At 41.0% G+C, this 19,583-nt stretch overlaps 1 protein-coding gene across 1 annotated transcript in view; it reads left to right on the forward strand.

The window, feature by feature from the left end:
- cspg4 (chondroitin sulfate proteoglycan 4) overlaps nt 1-19,583 on the forward strand; it is an 84,642-nt gene that overhangs the window by 51,572 nt on the left and 13,487 nt on the right. The window contains exons 4-7 of the mRNA XM_060914376.1: nt 3,509-3,979; nt 7,777-7,953; nt 11,397-11,595; nt 17,014-17,145. Of these exons, the coding sequence (XP_060770359.1) occupies nt 3,509-3,979; nt 7,777-7,953; nt 11,397-11,595; nt 17,014-17,145 (979 nt within the window). The remainder of the gene's footprint in view (nt 1-3,508; nt 3,980-7,776; nt 7,954-11,396; nt 11,596-17,013; nt 17,146-19,583) is intronic.

Consider the following 19,583-nt stretch of genomic DNA (forward strand, 5'->3'; position numbering starts at 1 on the left):
TGTACCATATACTTTAAAGGATATCAGAAGCACCATTTATTTATTTTAAATGTGAAAAAATGAGCTGTAACATAGTTGACAATGAAAGTCACACAATTTATGCAATGCCTCTCTCTGCTTCTCCAAATATGCAGCCCTTCTTGCAGGATCAGCATTCTGACAAGCCCTGTTTCTCCACTGTTACTTAGCTGCCGAAATCTATTTAAAACAATTGGATTTTTTTTTATTAAAAATGTGTTGAGGAAGAAAGGGAAGTGTGCCCCTATGCATAATGTGTCTTGTGACATACAGTGCCATCCACAATTATTGGCACCCCTTGTAAAGATTAGTAAAAAGGGTTAGAAAAATTCCACCTTTTGAAGTTGCTTCATCTCACACTGAAAAAAATGAGAAAAATCCAACCTTTAATTGAAATAAATTTATTCAGAGAAAAACAAATATCTCAAGCTGTAATCCATGACATCCTAATTAACTGGGGTACAAATATGAGGTGTCACAAAACGCCAAAGTCCTTTCGTCAGTTATCAACATGGAAAAGATAAGAGAACACACAAAACACTTTGTACAACTTGCCTTCGCCAGTAAAACAGCACTGAGTCTCCATTAACATTTTATAAGGTTGGAAATACAGAGCAGGGCATCTGAGACCATTCCTCTTTATACAGTCTCTCCAGATCATCCAGGGTCCTCAGCCCTCTCTTGTCCACTCTCCTCTTCAGCTCACCCCAGGGGTTTTCAATGGATTACACACTCCAATCAACTCAAGAATTTAAATGGGAAATGTGCTTCAGTTACATTGTGTTCACTATCATTTCCAGGGGTACCAATAATAGAGGTATATGTGGTTTTTTTATTATTATTTCTTGATGAGAGATTTGTTTTTCTCTGAATAAATTTATTTCAATTAAAGGTTGGATTTTTCTCATTTTTTCAGTGAGATGAAGCTACTTCACCAAAAGGTGGATTTTTTTCTAACCCTTTTTACTCATCTTTACAAGGGGTGTCAGTAATCATGGAGGGCACTGTATGTAGACTGATAATGATATGATAATAATGATTAATGATGTAGACTACTGGGTAACTTAGTTGACAGGTCCCATAGTTGACAATTTCCCTATTTTGACCCATAATTTCAATGCTAGGCCTTGCCTGGCTAGCCACATGTCATTTTCTTGAACAGGTTAAGGTCAGATTTGAATATGTAATTGAATTTATAACATTAAAAATGTGTAAACCATAACAATGTGCATAACATAGTTGAGGGTTAATTAATATACTCATTGACAATGTGCTATTATTGGTAAAATATTGAGGAAAAAAATGAGAGGGCACTCTCCACAGTGTGTTCAACTTGTCTGCCACAGAGGAAAATGAGATCATGTGATGCTTGTCACTTGGTACTGGGACAAATCACTTTTGAGTTGCGGGGGGAGCCCTGTTAATAACATAATTGACAGAACTTTTGAGGACATTAATAAATTAAGATATTTAAATTATTTAAATGAGGAAATCAATTTTAAAAATAGTATTCTCCTTTAGTATTTAGACTTTTGAAATAAATAAAAAAAATAGCTGTTGTTGACTTTAATGGTTTTTATTCATTAATTTGAAACTCATTAATTTCAAACCTCAACTGAAAAAGAGACATGACCAATGATGTCAATCATGACAAATTTCAAACTAAATGAAACATAGGATGCCCTTAATGTTTGTGTGATATATTATAAGATGCTTTCTATTAATAGGTAAAATATTATATTTTTGAAGACAATAAACATACAGTGGGGCAAAAAAGTATTTAGTCAGTCACCAATTGTGCAAGTTCTCCCACTTAAAAAGATGAGAGAGGCCTGTAATTTTCATCATAGGCATACCTCAACTATGAGAGACAAAATGAGAAAAAAAATCCAGAAAATCACATTGTCTGATTTTTAAAGAATTTATTTGCAAATTATGGTGGAAAATAAGTATTTGGTCAATAACAAAAGTTCATCTCAATACTTTGTTATATACCCTTTGTTGGCAATGACAGAGGTCAAACGTTTTCTGTCAGTCTTCACAAGGTTTTCACACACTGTTGCTGGTATTTTGGCCCATTCCTCCATGCAGATCTCCTCTAGAGCAGTGATGTTTTGGGGCTGTCGCTGGGCAACATGGACTTTCAACTCCCTCCAAAGATTTTCTATGGGGTTGAGATCTGGAGACTGGCTAGGCCACTCCAGGACCTTGAAATGCTTCTTATGAAGCCACTCCTTCGTTGCCTGGGCGGTGTGTTTGGGATCATTGCCATGCTGAAAGACCCAGCCACGTTTCATCTTCAATTCCCTTGCTGATGGAAGGAGGTTTTCCCTCAAAATCTCACGATACATGGCCCCATTCATTCTTTCCTTTACACGGATCAGTCGTCCTGGTCCCTTTGCAGAAAAACAGCCCCAAAGCATGATGTTTCCACCCCCATGCTTACAGTAGGTATGGTGTTCTTTGGATGCAACTCAGCATTCTTTCTCCTCCAAACACGACAAGTTGAGTTTTTACCAAAAAGTTATATTTTGGTTTCATCTGACCATATGACATTCTCCCAATCCTCTTCTGGATCATCCAAATGCTCTCTAGCAAACTTCAGATGGGCCTGGACATGTACTGGCTGAAGCAGGGGGACACGTCTGGCACTGCAGGATTTGAGTCCCTGGCGGCGTAGTGTGTTACTGATGGTAGCCTTTGTTACTTTGGTCCCAGCTCTCTGCAGGTCATTCACTAGGTCCCCCCATGTGGTTCTGGGATTTTTACTCACCGTTCTTGTGATCATTTTGACCCCATGGGGTGAGATCTTGCGTGGAGCCCCAGATCGAGGGAGATTATCAGTGGTCTTGTATGTCTTCCATTTTCTAATAATTGCTCCCACAGTTGATTTCTTCACACCAAGCTGCTTACCTATTGCAGATTCAGTCTTCCCAGCCTGGTGCAGGTCTACAATTTTGTTTCTGGTGTCCTTCGACAGCTCTTTGGTCTTGGCCATAGTGGAGTTTGGAGTGTGACTGTTTGAGGTTGTGGACAGGTGTCTTTTATACTGATAACGAGTTCAAACAGGTGCCATTAATACAGATAACGAGTGGAGGACAGAGGAGCCTCTTAAAGAAGAAGTTACAGGTCTGTGAGAGCCAGAAATCTTGCTTGTTTGTAGGTGGCCAAATACTTATTTTACCGAGGAATTTACCAATTAATTCATTAAAAATCCTACAATGTGATTTCCTGGATTCTTTCCCCTCATTCTGTCTCTCATAGTTGAGGTATACCTATGATGAAAATTACAGGCCTCTCTCATCTTTTTAAGTGGGAGAACTTGCACAATTGGTGGCTGACTAAATACTTTTTTGCCCCACTGTAGTTATCATCAATGGACATGGAATGTACCCTAAATTATGTGTAAGAATAGCAATTTAATATTTATGTTTTTTCCCCCAAAGGTCTCAAATATAACCCCTATTATGTTCACCAACACACATTTCAGGTGGAGCAGGCCGACATCTCGCCTACTGAAATCGTGTTTAGCATTAAAGAATCTCCACGTCTTGGCCATGTGGTCAAACTGACCAATGATTCTGAGAGCACAGTGTCTCCTGTGCTGGATTATATCCAGTCTTTTACACAAGAGGACATAAATATGGGCACAGTCTTGTATGTGTCAGCTTCACTACAGGGTCAAGACATGTTCACTCTAGATGTCAATAATGGCTTCACTACAGTCGTGGACCTGGAGGTGCATGTGGACATCATGCCCCGGCTCATACCTGTCCAAGTGACCAACCTCACAGTGAGGGAAGGAGATTCTGTGACTCTTTCTGAAGACATTCTCAACATCACACACCCTTTCTACCGGTCTGTTCATATTGAATTCCTTATGGAGGAAGCACCTCAACATGGAGATATCAGATATATGGACAAGGATGATGATGGGCTTGTCTCTTTTACCTGGGATGATGTGAGTACATTCCATATACTTTGCTTGGTCAAACTCATTAGGTTTGTTGAGGCAGGTCTAGTGCTGTGCAGATTTCACCATTCTGCTCTGTTCGGAAAGGTTGCATAATTCCGAGCAGACCACATAAAAATCTGAGGATGCTTTTGTATTAATTAAAAAGATGAGAAGTAAAATGTATGTTACCTGAGACAAATACATTCTCTCTCCAGATTAGCATTATCATTGAGGACAGCCGGGTATAAAATAAAATCCATCCATAACTGCTTACCCTGTGCAGGGTTGTGGGCAAGCCAGAGTCTATCCCAGCTGACTATGGGTGAGAGGCAGGGTACACCCTGGACAATTCGCCAAATCATAGCCGGGCTGACATATAGAGACAAACAACCATTCACACCTACGGTCAATTTAAGCTACATCCACATGACAACGGCAACGAGATGTTATTTAAAAATATATCGCGTCCAAATGGGCAACAATCAATAAAATATCAGGTCCATATGGCAACGCAACGCTTGCTGAAAACGATGCAATACACATGCCACACCTCTAGGGGCGCTGTAAGACGGTCCCTTCGGAGACACCAGAACAATAGAAGAAGTAAGGACGCATGCGCATAAACTATTATGCGCGAGACTTCATATTAGCCACAAAGTCAGGAAAATCTGTTTGTAAAATTACATTATAATGACCAAATACAATGAAAAGTATTTTTCCAGTCTCACCTGTGAAAGGTAATCCCATGTGATCTCGTTTGGACGGCAAACCTGTTGGTACAGTTAAACGCAGCTAATCTTTATTCTCCGCTTTGACCTCTCCAAAATGGCGGCGAGGATGACGTATGATTCTACGCGGAAGGCGGCGTCTTTAATGGTCCGGAATAAATTGAATGATACACGTTGATGGATTAATTTGTTGTTTCTCACCTGTGAAAGGTAATCCCATATGATCTCGTTTGGACGGTAAACCTGTTGGTACAGTTAAACGCAGCACATGAATCTTTATTCTCCGCTTTGACCTATCCAATATGGCGACGAGGATGACGTATGATTCTACGCGGAAGGCGGCGTCTTTAATGGTCCGGAATAAATTGAATGATACACGTTGATGGATTAATTTCTTCTACGCCCTTTTTGAGGAATGTATTGTAGGACTTAAACCCACATCTGAAGAGGTGAGATCGCTCCTTTTTTTTTTCCCTATTTTTGCTGGCGGGATTGACTCTGCCCTAAGGGCAGAGTCTCTCTCTCTCTCACTTTGCACCATTACACAATAAATATTCACAGTGAAAATATTTTGTAAGCACGTTTCATGAACCAAGTTATAGGATTTGTTGACAACTCACATCGAGTTTGTTACACTTCTACCCGGCGTGAAGCACTCACAGTCATGTGGTTGTGACGTCATCGTAAACAAATCCGTTCTACTCATCCAGACGACTTCACAATGGCAACGTTGCCAGATCTTTCCACTCTGGAACCCGTTCTCAAAAAGATTGCGTTTTGGGCACCCAAAACGCCGGTGCCGTGTGGACGCCAGGCCGAAACGATAAGCAATTGTATCGGAGTCACCTGAATCCGTTGCCGTGTGGACAGGGCCTTAGAGCCTCCAGTTAGCCTAATCTGCATGTCTTTGGACTGTGGGGGAAACCCGGAGCACAGACACAGGGAGAACATGCAAACTCAACACAGAAAGGCCCCTGTCAGCCACTGGGCTCAAACCCAGAACCTTCTTGCTGTGAGGCAACAGTGCTAACCACTACACCACCATGCCGCCCTGAAATAAAATAACATTTTGTAAATCTTAATTATAAGCCATTCACCGAATAATAGTAATTGAACCAGACTTTGATCATGCCACTCATCTGTACTGAAGAGCATTGGTGTTCTTTGTACTCAAACAACAAGAGAAATCAATGTCTCCTCTCTTTCTTCTTTTCTGGTTCTTGCATCTCTCTGTTCACAGTGATCTTAGAGCTCTTTGAATCCTCTCAGAATAGACATTGCTGAGGCTGCTAGCTGTGTGATGCTTACCGCAGTGGTCCAAAGGTCTGCTAGTGGAAAGAGTGAGAGTAAAATGACTGGTCTCTGTGGAAAAGCACTAAGTGCTGAGCAGTGCTGAGCCTCAGGGAGGTGGTTAGACACTGTTCCTAACAGTAAAGCGTGGGGCTTGGCCTCAGCTCCTTCTCTGTTTAAGAACCAGTGGAAACTCTGACGGAGATGTCCTGTTGCCCCAAGCCAAAATAAACTGGCCCAAATAATCCTATAATAAAGCATCTACACACAGCTCTCACTGTGCAGTGCCAGTCTGTCAAAGACTCCACTGTGAGGAAGGACAGTGCAAGCCCACATCAGGAGAATCATAAACCTGAACTTGGTTTTGATTCAGTGTTTGAATGAATGGACCAGAACAAAGAAATGTGAATAGTTCTGGAGTGACTTCTGTCTTGCATAAACATTGTTCTGGTGATGCTTGTAACCAAAGTGGATGTGATTTCTAGGATTATTTTTGTAACAATCAAGATTTTCATGAGAAAATCTCCAAATGCTGACTCATCCCTAACCTCTGTCACATTTCATATAAATTGGGATTTGTTGCATATTTGCAAGTGTGAGAACCCCTTGGGGTTCAACATTTGGGGCTAAATGTCAGGGTTTTGAAATACCTGAATAATTTCACACTCCCAGACACCTGTAGAGCTCAACTAAAGACTCTGCAACATTTACAGACAAAGATGTCTACTGATATAGTGCAAGTTTTTCATTCTCCATAGCATCCTTTTTGTTCTGTCTTCTGAGAGTGCTTTGTTTCATAATGCCAGGAGCCGTAGATGACAGAATTCGGCAGCACTCTAAATGAGTTCCATATTGAGAGGAGGGAAAAAGATTGCAGGCTGGCTCTGCAAACAGCTGAAACCTGAGAATAATGGTCCCAAAATGAAAGAAGCCTACATCAGTCTCATTATTAGGCATCACTGAGAATTTCTCCATTCACTCATGTGGGACCAGTGGCTCTTTTCATGCTACTGTTCTGTGTCTATGGCTCAGGAAACTAGCAAACCAGGGTAGTTGCAACAGTTTGTGTGTTACTCAGCAGGGTCTTACTATTAGGCTTGGCATAAGACTTAACCGCCACAAGGACTTGGAATTCATGAGCACAAAGCAGAAAGAATCAACCGAATGTGTCAAAATAAGTGGAGTCGCTTTTTTCTAGAAGACCAGGGTGCCAGATAAACACTTGCAATCAGAGAAAATACTAAGCTGTTCCCTTCTTGAGGAGGCAATCATCTGGAGGCCATTTAACACAGCACTGTGTTCAATCTGCTATTGTAGCTATCGCTTTTTTGTAGTAGCTCCAGGGCAAACACACACCAACACATGAGCATTAAATGCCTGCAATAAATGTATATAAATGCCAAGCTTTGGGTTTCTATCTGCATGAGTGTGCTATGATCATATATTACTATCATAGTCCAGCACAAGTTATTCGAGATATTCCCATGGTGCCATGTAATATGGTGCATACTAGCTACTGATATCAGGATAATGCTATTTTAATGTGCTCTTCGATGTGTATGATGTGATTGTTAAGTAGTACTATTCATCTTTGTTGTTCGTCTTACTACACTGAGCTGTGGCTCCCTACAGTCTGAACATACTGCTTATATTTACTGTGATTGCATGTGCTTTATTATTATTATTATTATTATTATTATTATTATTATTATTATCCACATGCAGTATGTTTGAGTTGGTTCAGAAATAGTAATTGTATTTGTTGCTTCACTCGATCATGTTCAGGTGCAGCAAGGAACAGTCTACTACTTTCATGACAGCACGGAGACTACAGAGGACAGTTTCACTTTCTCAGCCACTGCTTTTGAGTTAATGCGCCGCAGCCTCCCCATCACTATCAGCATCACAGTGATCCCCATCAACGATGAGGCGCCACAGCTGAGGCACAATACAGGCCTGGAGGTACAACATTAAACATTATATCAGCTCCTCTTGTTCATGGTCCCTCATGACTCCAGAGCCTTTCTAGAATTAAAGGGTGACTGAAAAACCTCAAAGGCTCTGGAACAAATACATGGTTGGAAAATACCAGCGGGAAAGGAGAGCATCTTTTTTTTTTTTTTGACATTGTCTGTGGTCTCACATCAACTTGGTAGCTCATATTTTTGGAAAACCATGTCTGTGGCAGGAATTTGGCTTTTAGGAGAGATATCAAGCCAGCCAATCATCATTCTCCATTACTTTCCCACAGAATGTTAAATAATTATATGCCTTTTTCCATGCATACAGAGTGTACACTCTCTGTTTTTCCCCCTGCTCACCACTCCCTTCTTCTCTCATGGATTCACTTCTTCTCTTTCGAGCTAGCTCTGCTGAACTGTTTTAAAGCAGGAAGCTGTAGTGTTGGCTGACCTACAGCAGATGATCAGACATGATGAATAACATCATGGTGACACAGGCTCAGGGCCCCAGATCCTGCCCAGTCAGACTCCAGCTGGTATTCATTAGAGAGCTTCCCTCCAAACACACACTCAGCAACATCTTAGTCCGCCTTGTGCAGTTATTCACTCAGCGAACACTAAGTCTCAATCATACGCCCATCTCATCTACTTCACATGCACAAGTACAACAGGATGTCTCTCTCTCTCTCTCTCTCTCTCTCTCTCTCGCTCTCTCTCTCTCACACACACACACACACACACACACGTTCTCATCATTCCAGCAGCCTGTGGAGTCTCTGCATTATCTAAAATCTAGGAGACTCAGTAGTTCAATCAGACACTGATTACTAATTGCTCAAATGATGGCTTGTTGAGTCTCTTTCAAGCACAGCCCTTCTCCCACTGTGAACTTAAATTAAATTTACCACATAGCTTCTGATCAATGTGATATGTGTTATATGTTGTGTAGGAATACAAATGTTCAGCTCCATCTGGAGATCAATTTTGATGCAAATATATAGTAACGCTGCCACCAAGTGGTGGAGGATATGCACTCCAGGCTGGACATGGTGATGTTCACAGGCACTAGAAGACATATTGTACATCTGGGGGTGTTTAATATGTCACTAGTTGTGACACATCCACTCCAATTTTAGAAATCAGAAGTAGGGACGGGCAAGGATAATATGACTAATGCTGAGAATTATTTAGCAGCACAGTTTGTTTAACACAGAGAAAACCCTGAATTTTATCACATGTATTTTCTAAAACAATTGATAATGTAGCTTGGTGACTTATTCTTTAGAACATTCTGATATAAACCTTTCTATATTTCTTTCATAATCTGGGTTTTCCTTAATACATACAGTATTACTAGCTAATGTTTTGTCATGTTAAGGAGAAGCATTTAAGTAACCTCAAAGATTTTCAATTAAAATGAATATCCAGGTATCGTTTAATGGGGTGTCCAGGGTCATACACTGTAGCTGAAGGTTAAATTGAAGCCACATCATCTATGATTGTGGATGGTATAAAACCAGTGAACGATCTGCAATTTACACTATATGGACAAAAATACATGGACACCTGATCTTCCACATGGCTCAATGGACAAATCCCACAGCCACACTCCAAAATCTAGTTGAAAGCCTTCCTAGGAGAGTGGAGATTATTATAACAGCAAAGCAGGGACTAAATCTTGAATGGGATGTTCAGCAAGCACATGTGAGTGTGTCCATATACCTTTGGTCATAAAGAATATATGGAAAATTTGAATCATGTTCTAGTTTTTATCCTACCAGCTCAGTTCTGAACCAAACAAGTATTTTGGCTGGAATTTCAACATTTTTTAACAGTTCACATGCTGTCACTTTGATGGCGCTTTCAGTTTCAGACAGTCGCTGCTTTTATTCTGTTTTTACAACTGGACAACTGAAGTGAGATATTGTTTAAGTGTGACTTATGTGACTTATTGTTAGTTACCAAACAACCACTGCCTTTGGAAAGACTTATCAGTTCTTTGCAAATCTAATAATTTATGCTTTTTCATTTGGGAAAACCAGAAATCTGTGTAGGCAGCATGTTCCTCCACAGCTGCAGCTCCACTGAGCCTGAATTTGGGTTACTGTCTGGATGGAATTTTTGTGCATATTATCCTTGTTTCTGTGGGTGTTTCTTATTTTTGGTTCTCTGGTTTCCTCCCCGGCGGCACAGTGGTGTAGTGGTTAGCGCTGTCGCCTCACAGCAAGAAGGTCTGGGTTCGAGCCCTGTGGCCGGCGAGGGCCTTTCTGTGTGGAGTTTGTATGTTCTCCCCGTGTCCGCGTGGGTTTCCTCCAGGTGCTCTGGTTTCCCCCACAGTCCAAAGACATGCAAGTTAGGTTAACTGGTGACTCTAAATTGACTAGGTGTGAGTGTGAATGGTTGTCTGTGTCTATGTGTCAGCCCTGCGATGACCTGGCGACTTGTCCAGGGTGTACCCCGCCTTTTGCCCATAGTCAGCTGGGATAGGCTCCAGCTTGCCTGCGACCCTGTAGAACAGGATAAAGTGGCTAGAGATAATGAGATGAGATGAGATGGTTTCCTCCCTCACTCTGAAAAACATGCTAGTAGGTGAATTGGCTAAGATAAATAGCCCCGAAGTGTGAATGTTTGTGTCCTGCCATGGACTGGTGTATCCATGGTGTATTCTTGCCTCACACTCAGTGTTCCCAGGATGGGCTTTGGATCCACCATGACCCTGACCAGGATAGGATCTGGGCATCCACAGAACATCTATACAATAATCCATCAACTGTCAATCTCTAATAGGGGGTGCGCCACTTCAAGCCCACCTCCTGGCCACGCCTCAGTCAGACGCTGGTGAAAAATAGTGTAAGTGGTGTGGAACTCACATAGTATGCAAAGACAGTCAAAATGAGTTTTTCGTAACAAAATTCAACAATGCACTTTGTCCAGGGTGTTTAAGTAAATAGGTGTTGTAATCATAGGTGTGTGTTGTATGGAAATAGCTCCCTAGAAAGTAATGTAATTGTATCGCTTGCTTGTACAGGCCACTGCTTCATGAATTTCTCTGCAAACCATTTTTTTTCAAGCTCTCTGGTTGTACCTGGAAAGCAGTAGATGAAGGCAGCAGAGGGAAGAGAAGCTGAATAAATCGATATGAGCCTTTCAGTACACGCCTTTTTGTTTTCCCTACTGACTCCTGCTATTTAAGAATGCCTTTCAGGATCTCTGCTCTCTGCTCAGGCTCTTTCAATTAATGTTCTATTCAGCTCTCCAGCCATTACAGGTCCATTAGAGCTCATCAAGGCCTGAGAGACCTCACACTTTATCTTCAGATAACATGCCAAGCTGCTATGTTCCACAACAAACAGTGAAATCCATTTTAGGGACTCCACAGTTGGTTTGGCATTTTTTTCCCCTAATCATATTTTGTGTTCTCACCCCTATTCCCTTTCTGTGCAGCTTCTTGTGGGTGAAGAAATGGAAATCACAAGCAAAGCATTGAGCACAGAAGATATGGATACCCCTCCAGACAAGCTGGTATACAACATTGAGGCAAACAAGAATGGAATCGTTGCTCTGAAAGAGTCACCTGATAACAGTATTGAAAGATTCACCCAAGCTCAGATCAACAACGGCGAGGTCATTTTCATCCACAAAGGTAGTCCATTACAAATGTCCTTGTGCTTGCTTGGACAAAGAGACATGGGTACAAAAGTCTTGAGAACATTTTATGACACCATTAGGAGTAATAAAGTAATAATTCATTACTTTATTACTACTTAACAATTATTCGCTGAAGGCAAAGTGAATATCGGTGAATAATAACCAAAACGAAATTGAGGTTATGATTCACTGATATACATTGAGCCTGAGGTGGATAATTGTTTTAGTATAAATACACAGGTGATTATTTTTAAAAAAATTAAAAATCATGTTTTAAAAAATAATTTATTTCAAACTTCAAAAGCAGCATGCAAATGTAATAAAGGCACAGCACAGACTTGTATCACTTATCTATGCCGAGTCACATAAAATACTTTGTTTTGAAAATTATAAAATAAAACACAATTCCACCTTAACTTTGAATAGTTTTAGACCAATCTTCGTAGCATCTTTAGTGCTTTTAGGAACAGAATTTTCTTTCATAATTTGTAATTCTTCCTCACTTACGGTGACAAAGCGATTGGCCGCCATTTTACCGAGTCACTTGAGTTAATTATCAAGAAATAGTCTGAATCTCTTGACCAATCAGCATGCATGATTTTCTATAATCACCTGCATATTTATACGAGTAACTATTACTAATTAAGTAATAGTCCGTAACTGGCAGGAGAACATTTCATGGCATCAAATGTGATGAAATTATTCCAACACTAAATTACAAGTTCATAGATATTCAAGGACTATTCAATATCAATGGAAGTTTGATTAAAAAAATAAGCAAACCCAGTTCTTTTAAGTCCATTCAAGTGAATCAATAGTCCAATGTAATGTTATCCAGGGGAGTATAAAACATTCACGTCTTCAAATTGCATCATTCTAGCCTGTGCCCTAATGACTTGCATTCACATTTTGTACCTGCCATTTTCAGGGATTTAGATAATAACAAGTACTATAAACTATGTATAACTATTTATATAATTATAAACAAGAAAGGCACTTGGTAGAGTGTATACCTCTGCCAAGCCACATATTCAAATTTGCATCAAAATCTAATCAATTGTTCCTTGGCCCATGGTCCACCTTTCCTCAAAATTTAATCAAAATGGGGGAATACCTTGGTGTAATGGTTAGGGAAGCAGCTTTGGGACCAAAGGTTTGCTGGTTTGATTCCCTGGACCAGCAAGAATGGCTGAAGTGCCCTTAAGCAAGGCACCTAACCCCCAACTGCTCCCCAGGCTGCTCTGGGTATGTTGTATGTTGCTTTGGATAAAAGTGTCTGCCGAATGGCGTTAATGTAATGTCAAATCCGTTTTGTAGTTATGTTGGTAACAGACAAACAAACAAAAAATGCAGGTAAAAACATAACCTCCTCCAACAAAGTTGGCAGAGGTAATAATGTAGTCAATCATTACTGCCTCATAGCGTCTCTCTGCTCACCATCCTAGGACATTTCATGACTTGGATTTGGTGATGGTGATTCAAAAGGCTTCCCATTCAGAAAGCCCTCGTCTGGGATGGGTTCCCCCAAAGCATTGCAGCACAAAGATCATTGTTAAATGGTAGAACGAGCAGCACAATGAACACTCTCTCTCTTAGTTAAGATCCTTTTAGAGTTACGATGCTTTTGGGAAACCCACAGCTGATTGGTTAAATGCAATGCAGCAGTCACAATCATTTAGGCCCTGTCCACACAGCAACGGATTCAGGTGAATCTGATAAAATTGTTTATCGTTTCGGCCTGGCGTCCACACGGCACCGGCGTTTTGGGTGCCCCAAAACGAAATCTTTTGAGAACGGGTTCCAGAGTGAAAAAATCTGGCAATGGAGCCGTTGCGAAGTCGTCTGGATGAGTAGAACAGATTTGTTTACGATGACGTCACAACCACATGACTGTCAGTGCTTCACGCCGGGTAGAAGTGTAACGAACTCTATGCGAGTTGTCAACAAATCCTATAACTTGGTTCATGAAACGCGCTTACAAAATATTTTCACTGTGAATATTTATTGTGTAATGGTGCAAAGTGAGAGAGAGAGAGAGAGAGAGAGAGAGAATAGCCCTTAGGGCAGAGTCAATCCCGCCAGCAAAAACAAGGAAAAAAAAGGAGCGATCGCACCTCTTCAGATGTTTATTCCGGACCATTAAAGAATTCTGGAGGATATCAGAATGTTGGCGTACCGGCTTCCATCTACCCCTGTTCATTCCTCTTTCCGCGTCTCCATTCAAAAAACGAGCACGTGATTTAAAGGGACTATATCCATAGGATAGGGAGTGAGAAAGTGTGTGCGTGTGACAGTGACAGGGATAGTCACTATGCGCATGCGCAGTTATGCGCATGCGTCTACTTCTATTGTTCTGGTGTCTCCGATGGGACCGTCTTACAGCGCACATAGTGGTGTGGCATGTGTATTGCATCGTTTTCAGCAAGCGTTGCGTTGCCATATGAACCTGATATTTTACTGATCCGTTGCCCATGTGGACGCGATATTTTTAAAAAAAATCTCGTTGCCGTTGTCGTGTGGATGTAGCCTTAGATAAATGTGAGCTAGAAAAAAGAAGGTTGTCCTAGAAGGTGTTCAAGAATAGCAGCAAGCTATTTAGGAAACAATACTAGTTAGTTTGAAAACAATAATTAATAATTTTATATTAGGTATTACCTTTTCTCCACTCCAGGTCAGTTTACAACACAAAAAAACAAAGTCTGTGCAATAAACTAAAAAAAAGTTGTTTTTGTGCAGTCAGATATGAAGGACTTAGGACAAAGTAAGGCCATGATCTTTAATATGAGAACATATTGAGTGCACATGTGGCACTGTAGAACATCCTAAAAGCATTCAGTAACTTCTTGACCCTGGCCACAGTCAAGGTGGTTTAAATGGTGTGTTTTGTTTATATTTTGAGAAACAGAAACAGCTAAGTTCAACAGATGCAAGCAAAAATAGCTGCATGAGCAGACTGGATTGGTCAGGAGTGTCTGTGAGAGAGGGATGGTGTAGGATTGAAAAAAAAAAAACAGTCCCATGCACACCTTTGCTGCAGCTGCAACTCCACATGGAGCCATGGTCCCTCAGCAGTCTGTTCACATCTGGCCACCTTGTCTCCCAGCGCCATGGTGTGTTTGTACTTGTTTACTGCCCTGCTACACAAACTGAACATTATTGAGCCATATATCTAGCTAAAGAAACAGAGTAGAGAACAAAACACACAAGACCAGCTGCCGATATGGACTCATAGCTGGCAGAAGCAAATCCAGCAGAACAGACACATTACTTGTGAGCTAGCTGGCAATTGTTGGCTAGTTATAGCTATAACAGACTCGCATGTCTGGCTATCATTTCAGTAACTCAGCAAAAAGAAAGAAAGAAAGAAAGAAATAAAGAAAGAAAGAAAGAAAGAAAGAAAGAAAGAAAGAAAGAAAGAAAGAAAGAAACTTGCCAACTCTAAATAGTTCTAGTTATGTTACCCCCCTCCCCACACTCACAGCTTTCTTGGCTTGACCACTGGTGATAACCTGTGTCTACGATGTCACATTCAACATTATATGCTGCAACCTTAATTTAGTCAGCGTAAGTACAGAACTTTTATTTTAGAGAATAAGCTATCCTATCCTATGATTGCTAACATGTTACTTTAGCTTACTTAAACTGTCCATTAATCCAGTGGTTCTCAACCGGGGGGGCGCGCCCCCCTGGTGGGGCGCGGAGGTACTCCAGGGGGGTCGCGAGTAGGCTTCATGTATGGAGGAAAAAAAAAATCTGGGGCTAACAGGCTATAGTAGCTAAGCAGATGCAACACATTTACCCATGTCAAAATGCAGGACATTGGACTATTACATACAAATCAATACTATTATAAAATCTATCATCAATCTATCATAAAATCTTGTGTGTAGGTTATTTTAAGCCCGTGACGCGAACATGACGCAACGTCACGTGAGTGAGTCTGCATACCGTGGCCACCGTGTGAGTGCTTGCCACACACACACTAGTCTGGTTTCTTGCCGAGTTAACTCGTGCCGACTCTCGCTAGTCTACTATCATCAATCCATCGATACAGCGCAAAACCCAAACAGTCTTTTTAAAGACTACTACCCCACACTGTATTTTTGCTTTCCCCATTTCAGCTCTACCCAAATAATTTGTTGTTTTTGTTGTTTTCTTACTGCTAGTCTACTATGGATAATGCTACTACTGCTGCTACTGCTACTACTACTACTAATAATGATAATGATAATAATAATAATAATAATAATAATAATAATAATAATAATAATCTAGCCCAGGGCTATCTATCTATCTATCTATCTATCTATCTATCTATCTGTCGATATAAGGTGCTGTAGGTCGGGTGGCATCACTGCGGGTGAGTGTGTTTGGGGGGGGGATGGGGGCGGGGCGAGAAGAGGGGCCCCCAACTGCAATGAACCAGCTTTGGTGGGGCCCAGGTTGCAAAAGGTTGAGAACCCCTGCATTAATCTATTTCATACGTGATGAGCAGAATTAGGGTGGTAGTTTCCATTGACATAATGTTTCTGGAACCTACTCACTATGGAAAATGATATTATTGAAGAATACATTGTTGAATTCTTCAGTCAGAAGGTGAGATGGTCAGAAGGTGTTGATTAATTATAGTCATGTCATTTGTAAGTCAAATGATGGGTTTGTATTAGTGTATTTATTCTAATATGTTAGCATTTCTATAGTAATAATTCATAACATTTATGGAAGGAGTCTGGGGTGTCAGTGCTTTATAACTGCCAGTAAGTTTTCCACCATGGGAAAGTCTTCAGGAAAGAGGACATTTATCTTTTTGGTTTCCTGCAAGCTGTCTTATTAACTGTAAGAGAGAAAATAAAAGAGAAGCTGGTGACAGAAGGAATTGTTATAGGTGCTCTAACATAAATGATAACAGGAATTAAGTCATGGACGTTCCATGACATCAACACTAGATTTTGGAGCATGGCTGTGGGAATTTCTGCTCATTCAGCCACAAGAGCATTAAGTCAGGTAAGGTCAGGCACTGATGTTGGGCGATGAGGAGTAGGGTGCAGCTGGCATCATATAGGTGTCATGGTCAGGTGTCCACATACCTTTGGCCATATAGTGAATGAAGACATAAATAGCACAATGTTTTATTCTATAATAAATTCAGAATTGTAATCTTTGGCAAATCACTGTGCTATTTGAAGAATAAAACACTTTGGGGTGTGCTGTTAAAGGAAAATAATCCACGATAGGGTGCTGTGATGCGGCATACTTACATAGAGCTTCTTATAAGAGACTTGAACAGTTCTTCCTGAGTTAGGACATTACAGATATAATCATAAGATTATGACAAATACACATCAAGGCACAGAGTAGTTACAACTATATCAAGCATTCATGTTTGTCTAACAGAATCTGTTTCTTCCATCAGGGTCTGAATCTGGTGGTTTCAGTTTTACAGTGACCGATGGAGACCACACATCTCCTCTCCACCGCTTCACTGTTGCTGTCCGGCAGCTGACAATCTCCATGGAAGTACAGGGCGAGCTATCGGTCTTTCCTGGTATGTTGCCTGTGGGCAATTCTATCTCTACATCCAACCCCAAAAACACATGACAGGAAGTTCCCCAGAGAGGAATATACACCCTATCTAAGCTCCGGGCCTGTAGGCTATTCTGCAGCAGAATATGTGAGAGCAGTGCTTGAGCATCCTATTCCCTTTCAATGGCCTGTATATATTTTATACGCACATACCTTAAAGCAGACCTGGGCATTTTACGGCCCGCGGGCCGCATCCGGCCCTTTGGTTCATTCTGACCGGCCCGCGTAAGGTTAATTAGAAATTACAAAATAAACGTATTTTCTAATTTTACCTCATGCATGGACTGCATATTTTTATTTTACTTGCATTGCTTTTATTTTGAAGTTGTGTTCAACAAAAACGCAATGCGCGCGACATGAACACGACATGAAATCCCACGAAACCTAATCCCATGATAACTACTTCTGTAATTTGTCCAGACCAATCACAAACTTGTACGTCATCTTTCAAACAGTCCAGCCAGTCACATAGTGTGACGTCACCAGCAGGCGCCGGAGCCCGAGCCGATCTGTAGATCTGATACCTACACCGAATCGACACGGCATCATCTCATCTCATCTCATTATCTCTAGCCGCTTTATCCTGTTCTACAGGGTCGCAGGCAAGCTGGAGCCTATCCCAGCTGACTACGGGCGAAAGGCGGGGTACACCCTGGACAAGTCGCCAGGTCATCACAGGGCTGCACATAGACACAGACAACCATTCACACTCACATTCACACCTACGGTCAATTTAGAGTCACCAGTTAACCTAACCTGCATGTCTTTGGACTGTGGGGGAAACCGGAGCACCCGGAGGAAACCCACGCGGACACGGGGAGAACATGCAAACTCCGCACAGAAAGGCCCTCGCCGGCCACGGGGCTTGAACTCAGGACCTTCTTGCTGTGAGGCGACAGCGCTAACCACTACACCACCGTGCCGCCCCACGGCATCATTATTATAATAAATCTTGCTTGATATGTGGAGTAGAAAGACAATATTGTGATGTCTTTATTGTGTTTTGGGGTGAATGTGACTGAAAAAAATGGTACAAACTTTCACATTTTGTTAACCATTGTTTTGGGAAATTTGATTGAATAAATAAGGCAACCTCGTTTTTTCCATCCTCTTACCAGTCTTACAGCTTATAAAAACAATGTTATTTACTGCCTTATATAAAGAAATACAATTAATATTATGCAGAATTTAGTTCAGCCTTTTAGTCTGGCCCTCCACAAAATTTTCTGTTTCTTATGTGGCCCCATGGAAAAAATAATTGCCCACCCCTGCCTTAAAGTGTACCGGTACTGATCATGCTTACAACATTAATCGTGCTTTATGTATTACTTATAGAAAAAAGAGGCGCACATTCAGTCAAAAAAACACAGTAAAAGCACTTTTGTGGACAATTTTATTCCGTGAATTACCCGTAGAGGCAGAACCACGGGGAGCAGCCATTGGCGGCCGGAAGTGGCGTACAGTCGTTGATTCCGGGTTATCAGGTGCGAGTAAACAAGCAGTATTCTGTGGGTCGAGATTCCCAGTCAAGTAACTTCAGAACACGTTGAATAACTATAGATCTAATACTTGTAATAGATCTTTATTTTATGGCACATATCTATTATTTCATGGCATTATGTGCAAGTAGATTTGGTTGTACTTTGGGGTTGAGAGCTTCGCCAGCGAAGCTCGACAGGTTTAGAATGAGTAGGTCATGTATTGAGATAAATATCTTCATGAGTTTTTTATCATACAAGCATGATAAACATATTGACAGAAACTTTATACTTTACACTTTCCTATGTGCCCACTGCCAAATAATATTATAGCTTTTAAATTACCTAAATTAGATGAAACATAAAATTTGTCACTTTACTCAGTCACACCGGAGTTGGAGGGCTAAACACGCACTTACGCATTTATAAAAGACTATTCACATGGTAACAGCATGATAATCACTTTCACTCTTTTGGTTTCAATTGGTTTCTCTTTCATGGTGGGAAAGCCCACCGTAAACAGGATAAAATCTGTCTGACATAGTTTGGGCTATTTGGAGGTAAAACTTGTTACGAGATGGCACATGGATTTTATGCACTTCGGATGATTCAGGACAGCGATTCAATTTCAGGACAGTGAATCAATTCATGATTCAGTTCATGATTCAGGACAGCGATTTGGTTCAAGCTTGAGAAGTGCGACACTGATGATGAACAGTGCCTTTTTTTTTTTTAACTTTGACTCGATCCAGCCAAAGATCAGCTCAAGTAAGTGTAAATATTTCTTCTATTTCTTATGAGTAGATTGGTTGATAATGCGTTATCTTAGACTGGTGTTTGCACCACGGGGTCAGTGACTAGTCCACTGCAGCCCAGCCACTCGGACCAACCAACGACTGTGCGTCACTACCGGTGCTGGAAC

Source organism: Neoarius graeffei, chromosome 2 (assembly GCF_027579695.1).
Source record: "Neoarius graeffei isolate fNeoGra1 chromosome 2, fNeoGra1.pri, whole genome shotgun sequence".
Lineage (NCBI taxonomy): Eukaryota > Metazoa > Chordata > Actinopteri > Siluriformes > Ariidae > Neoarius > Neoarius graeffei.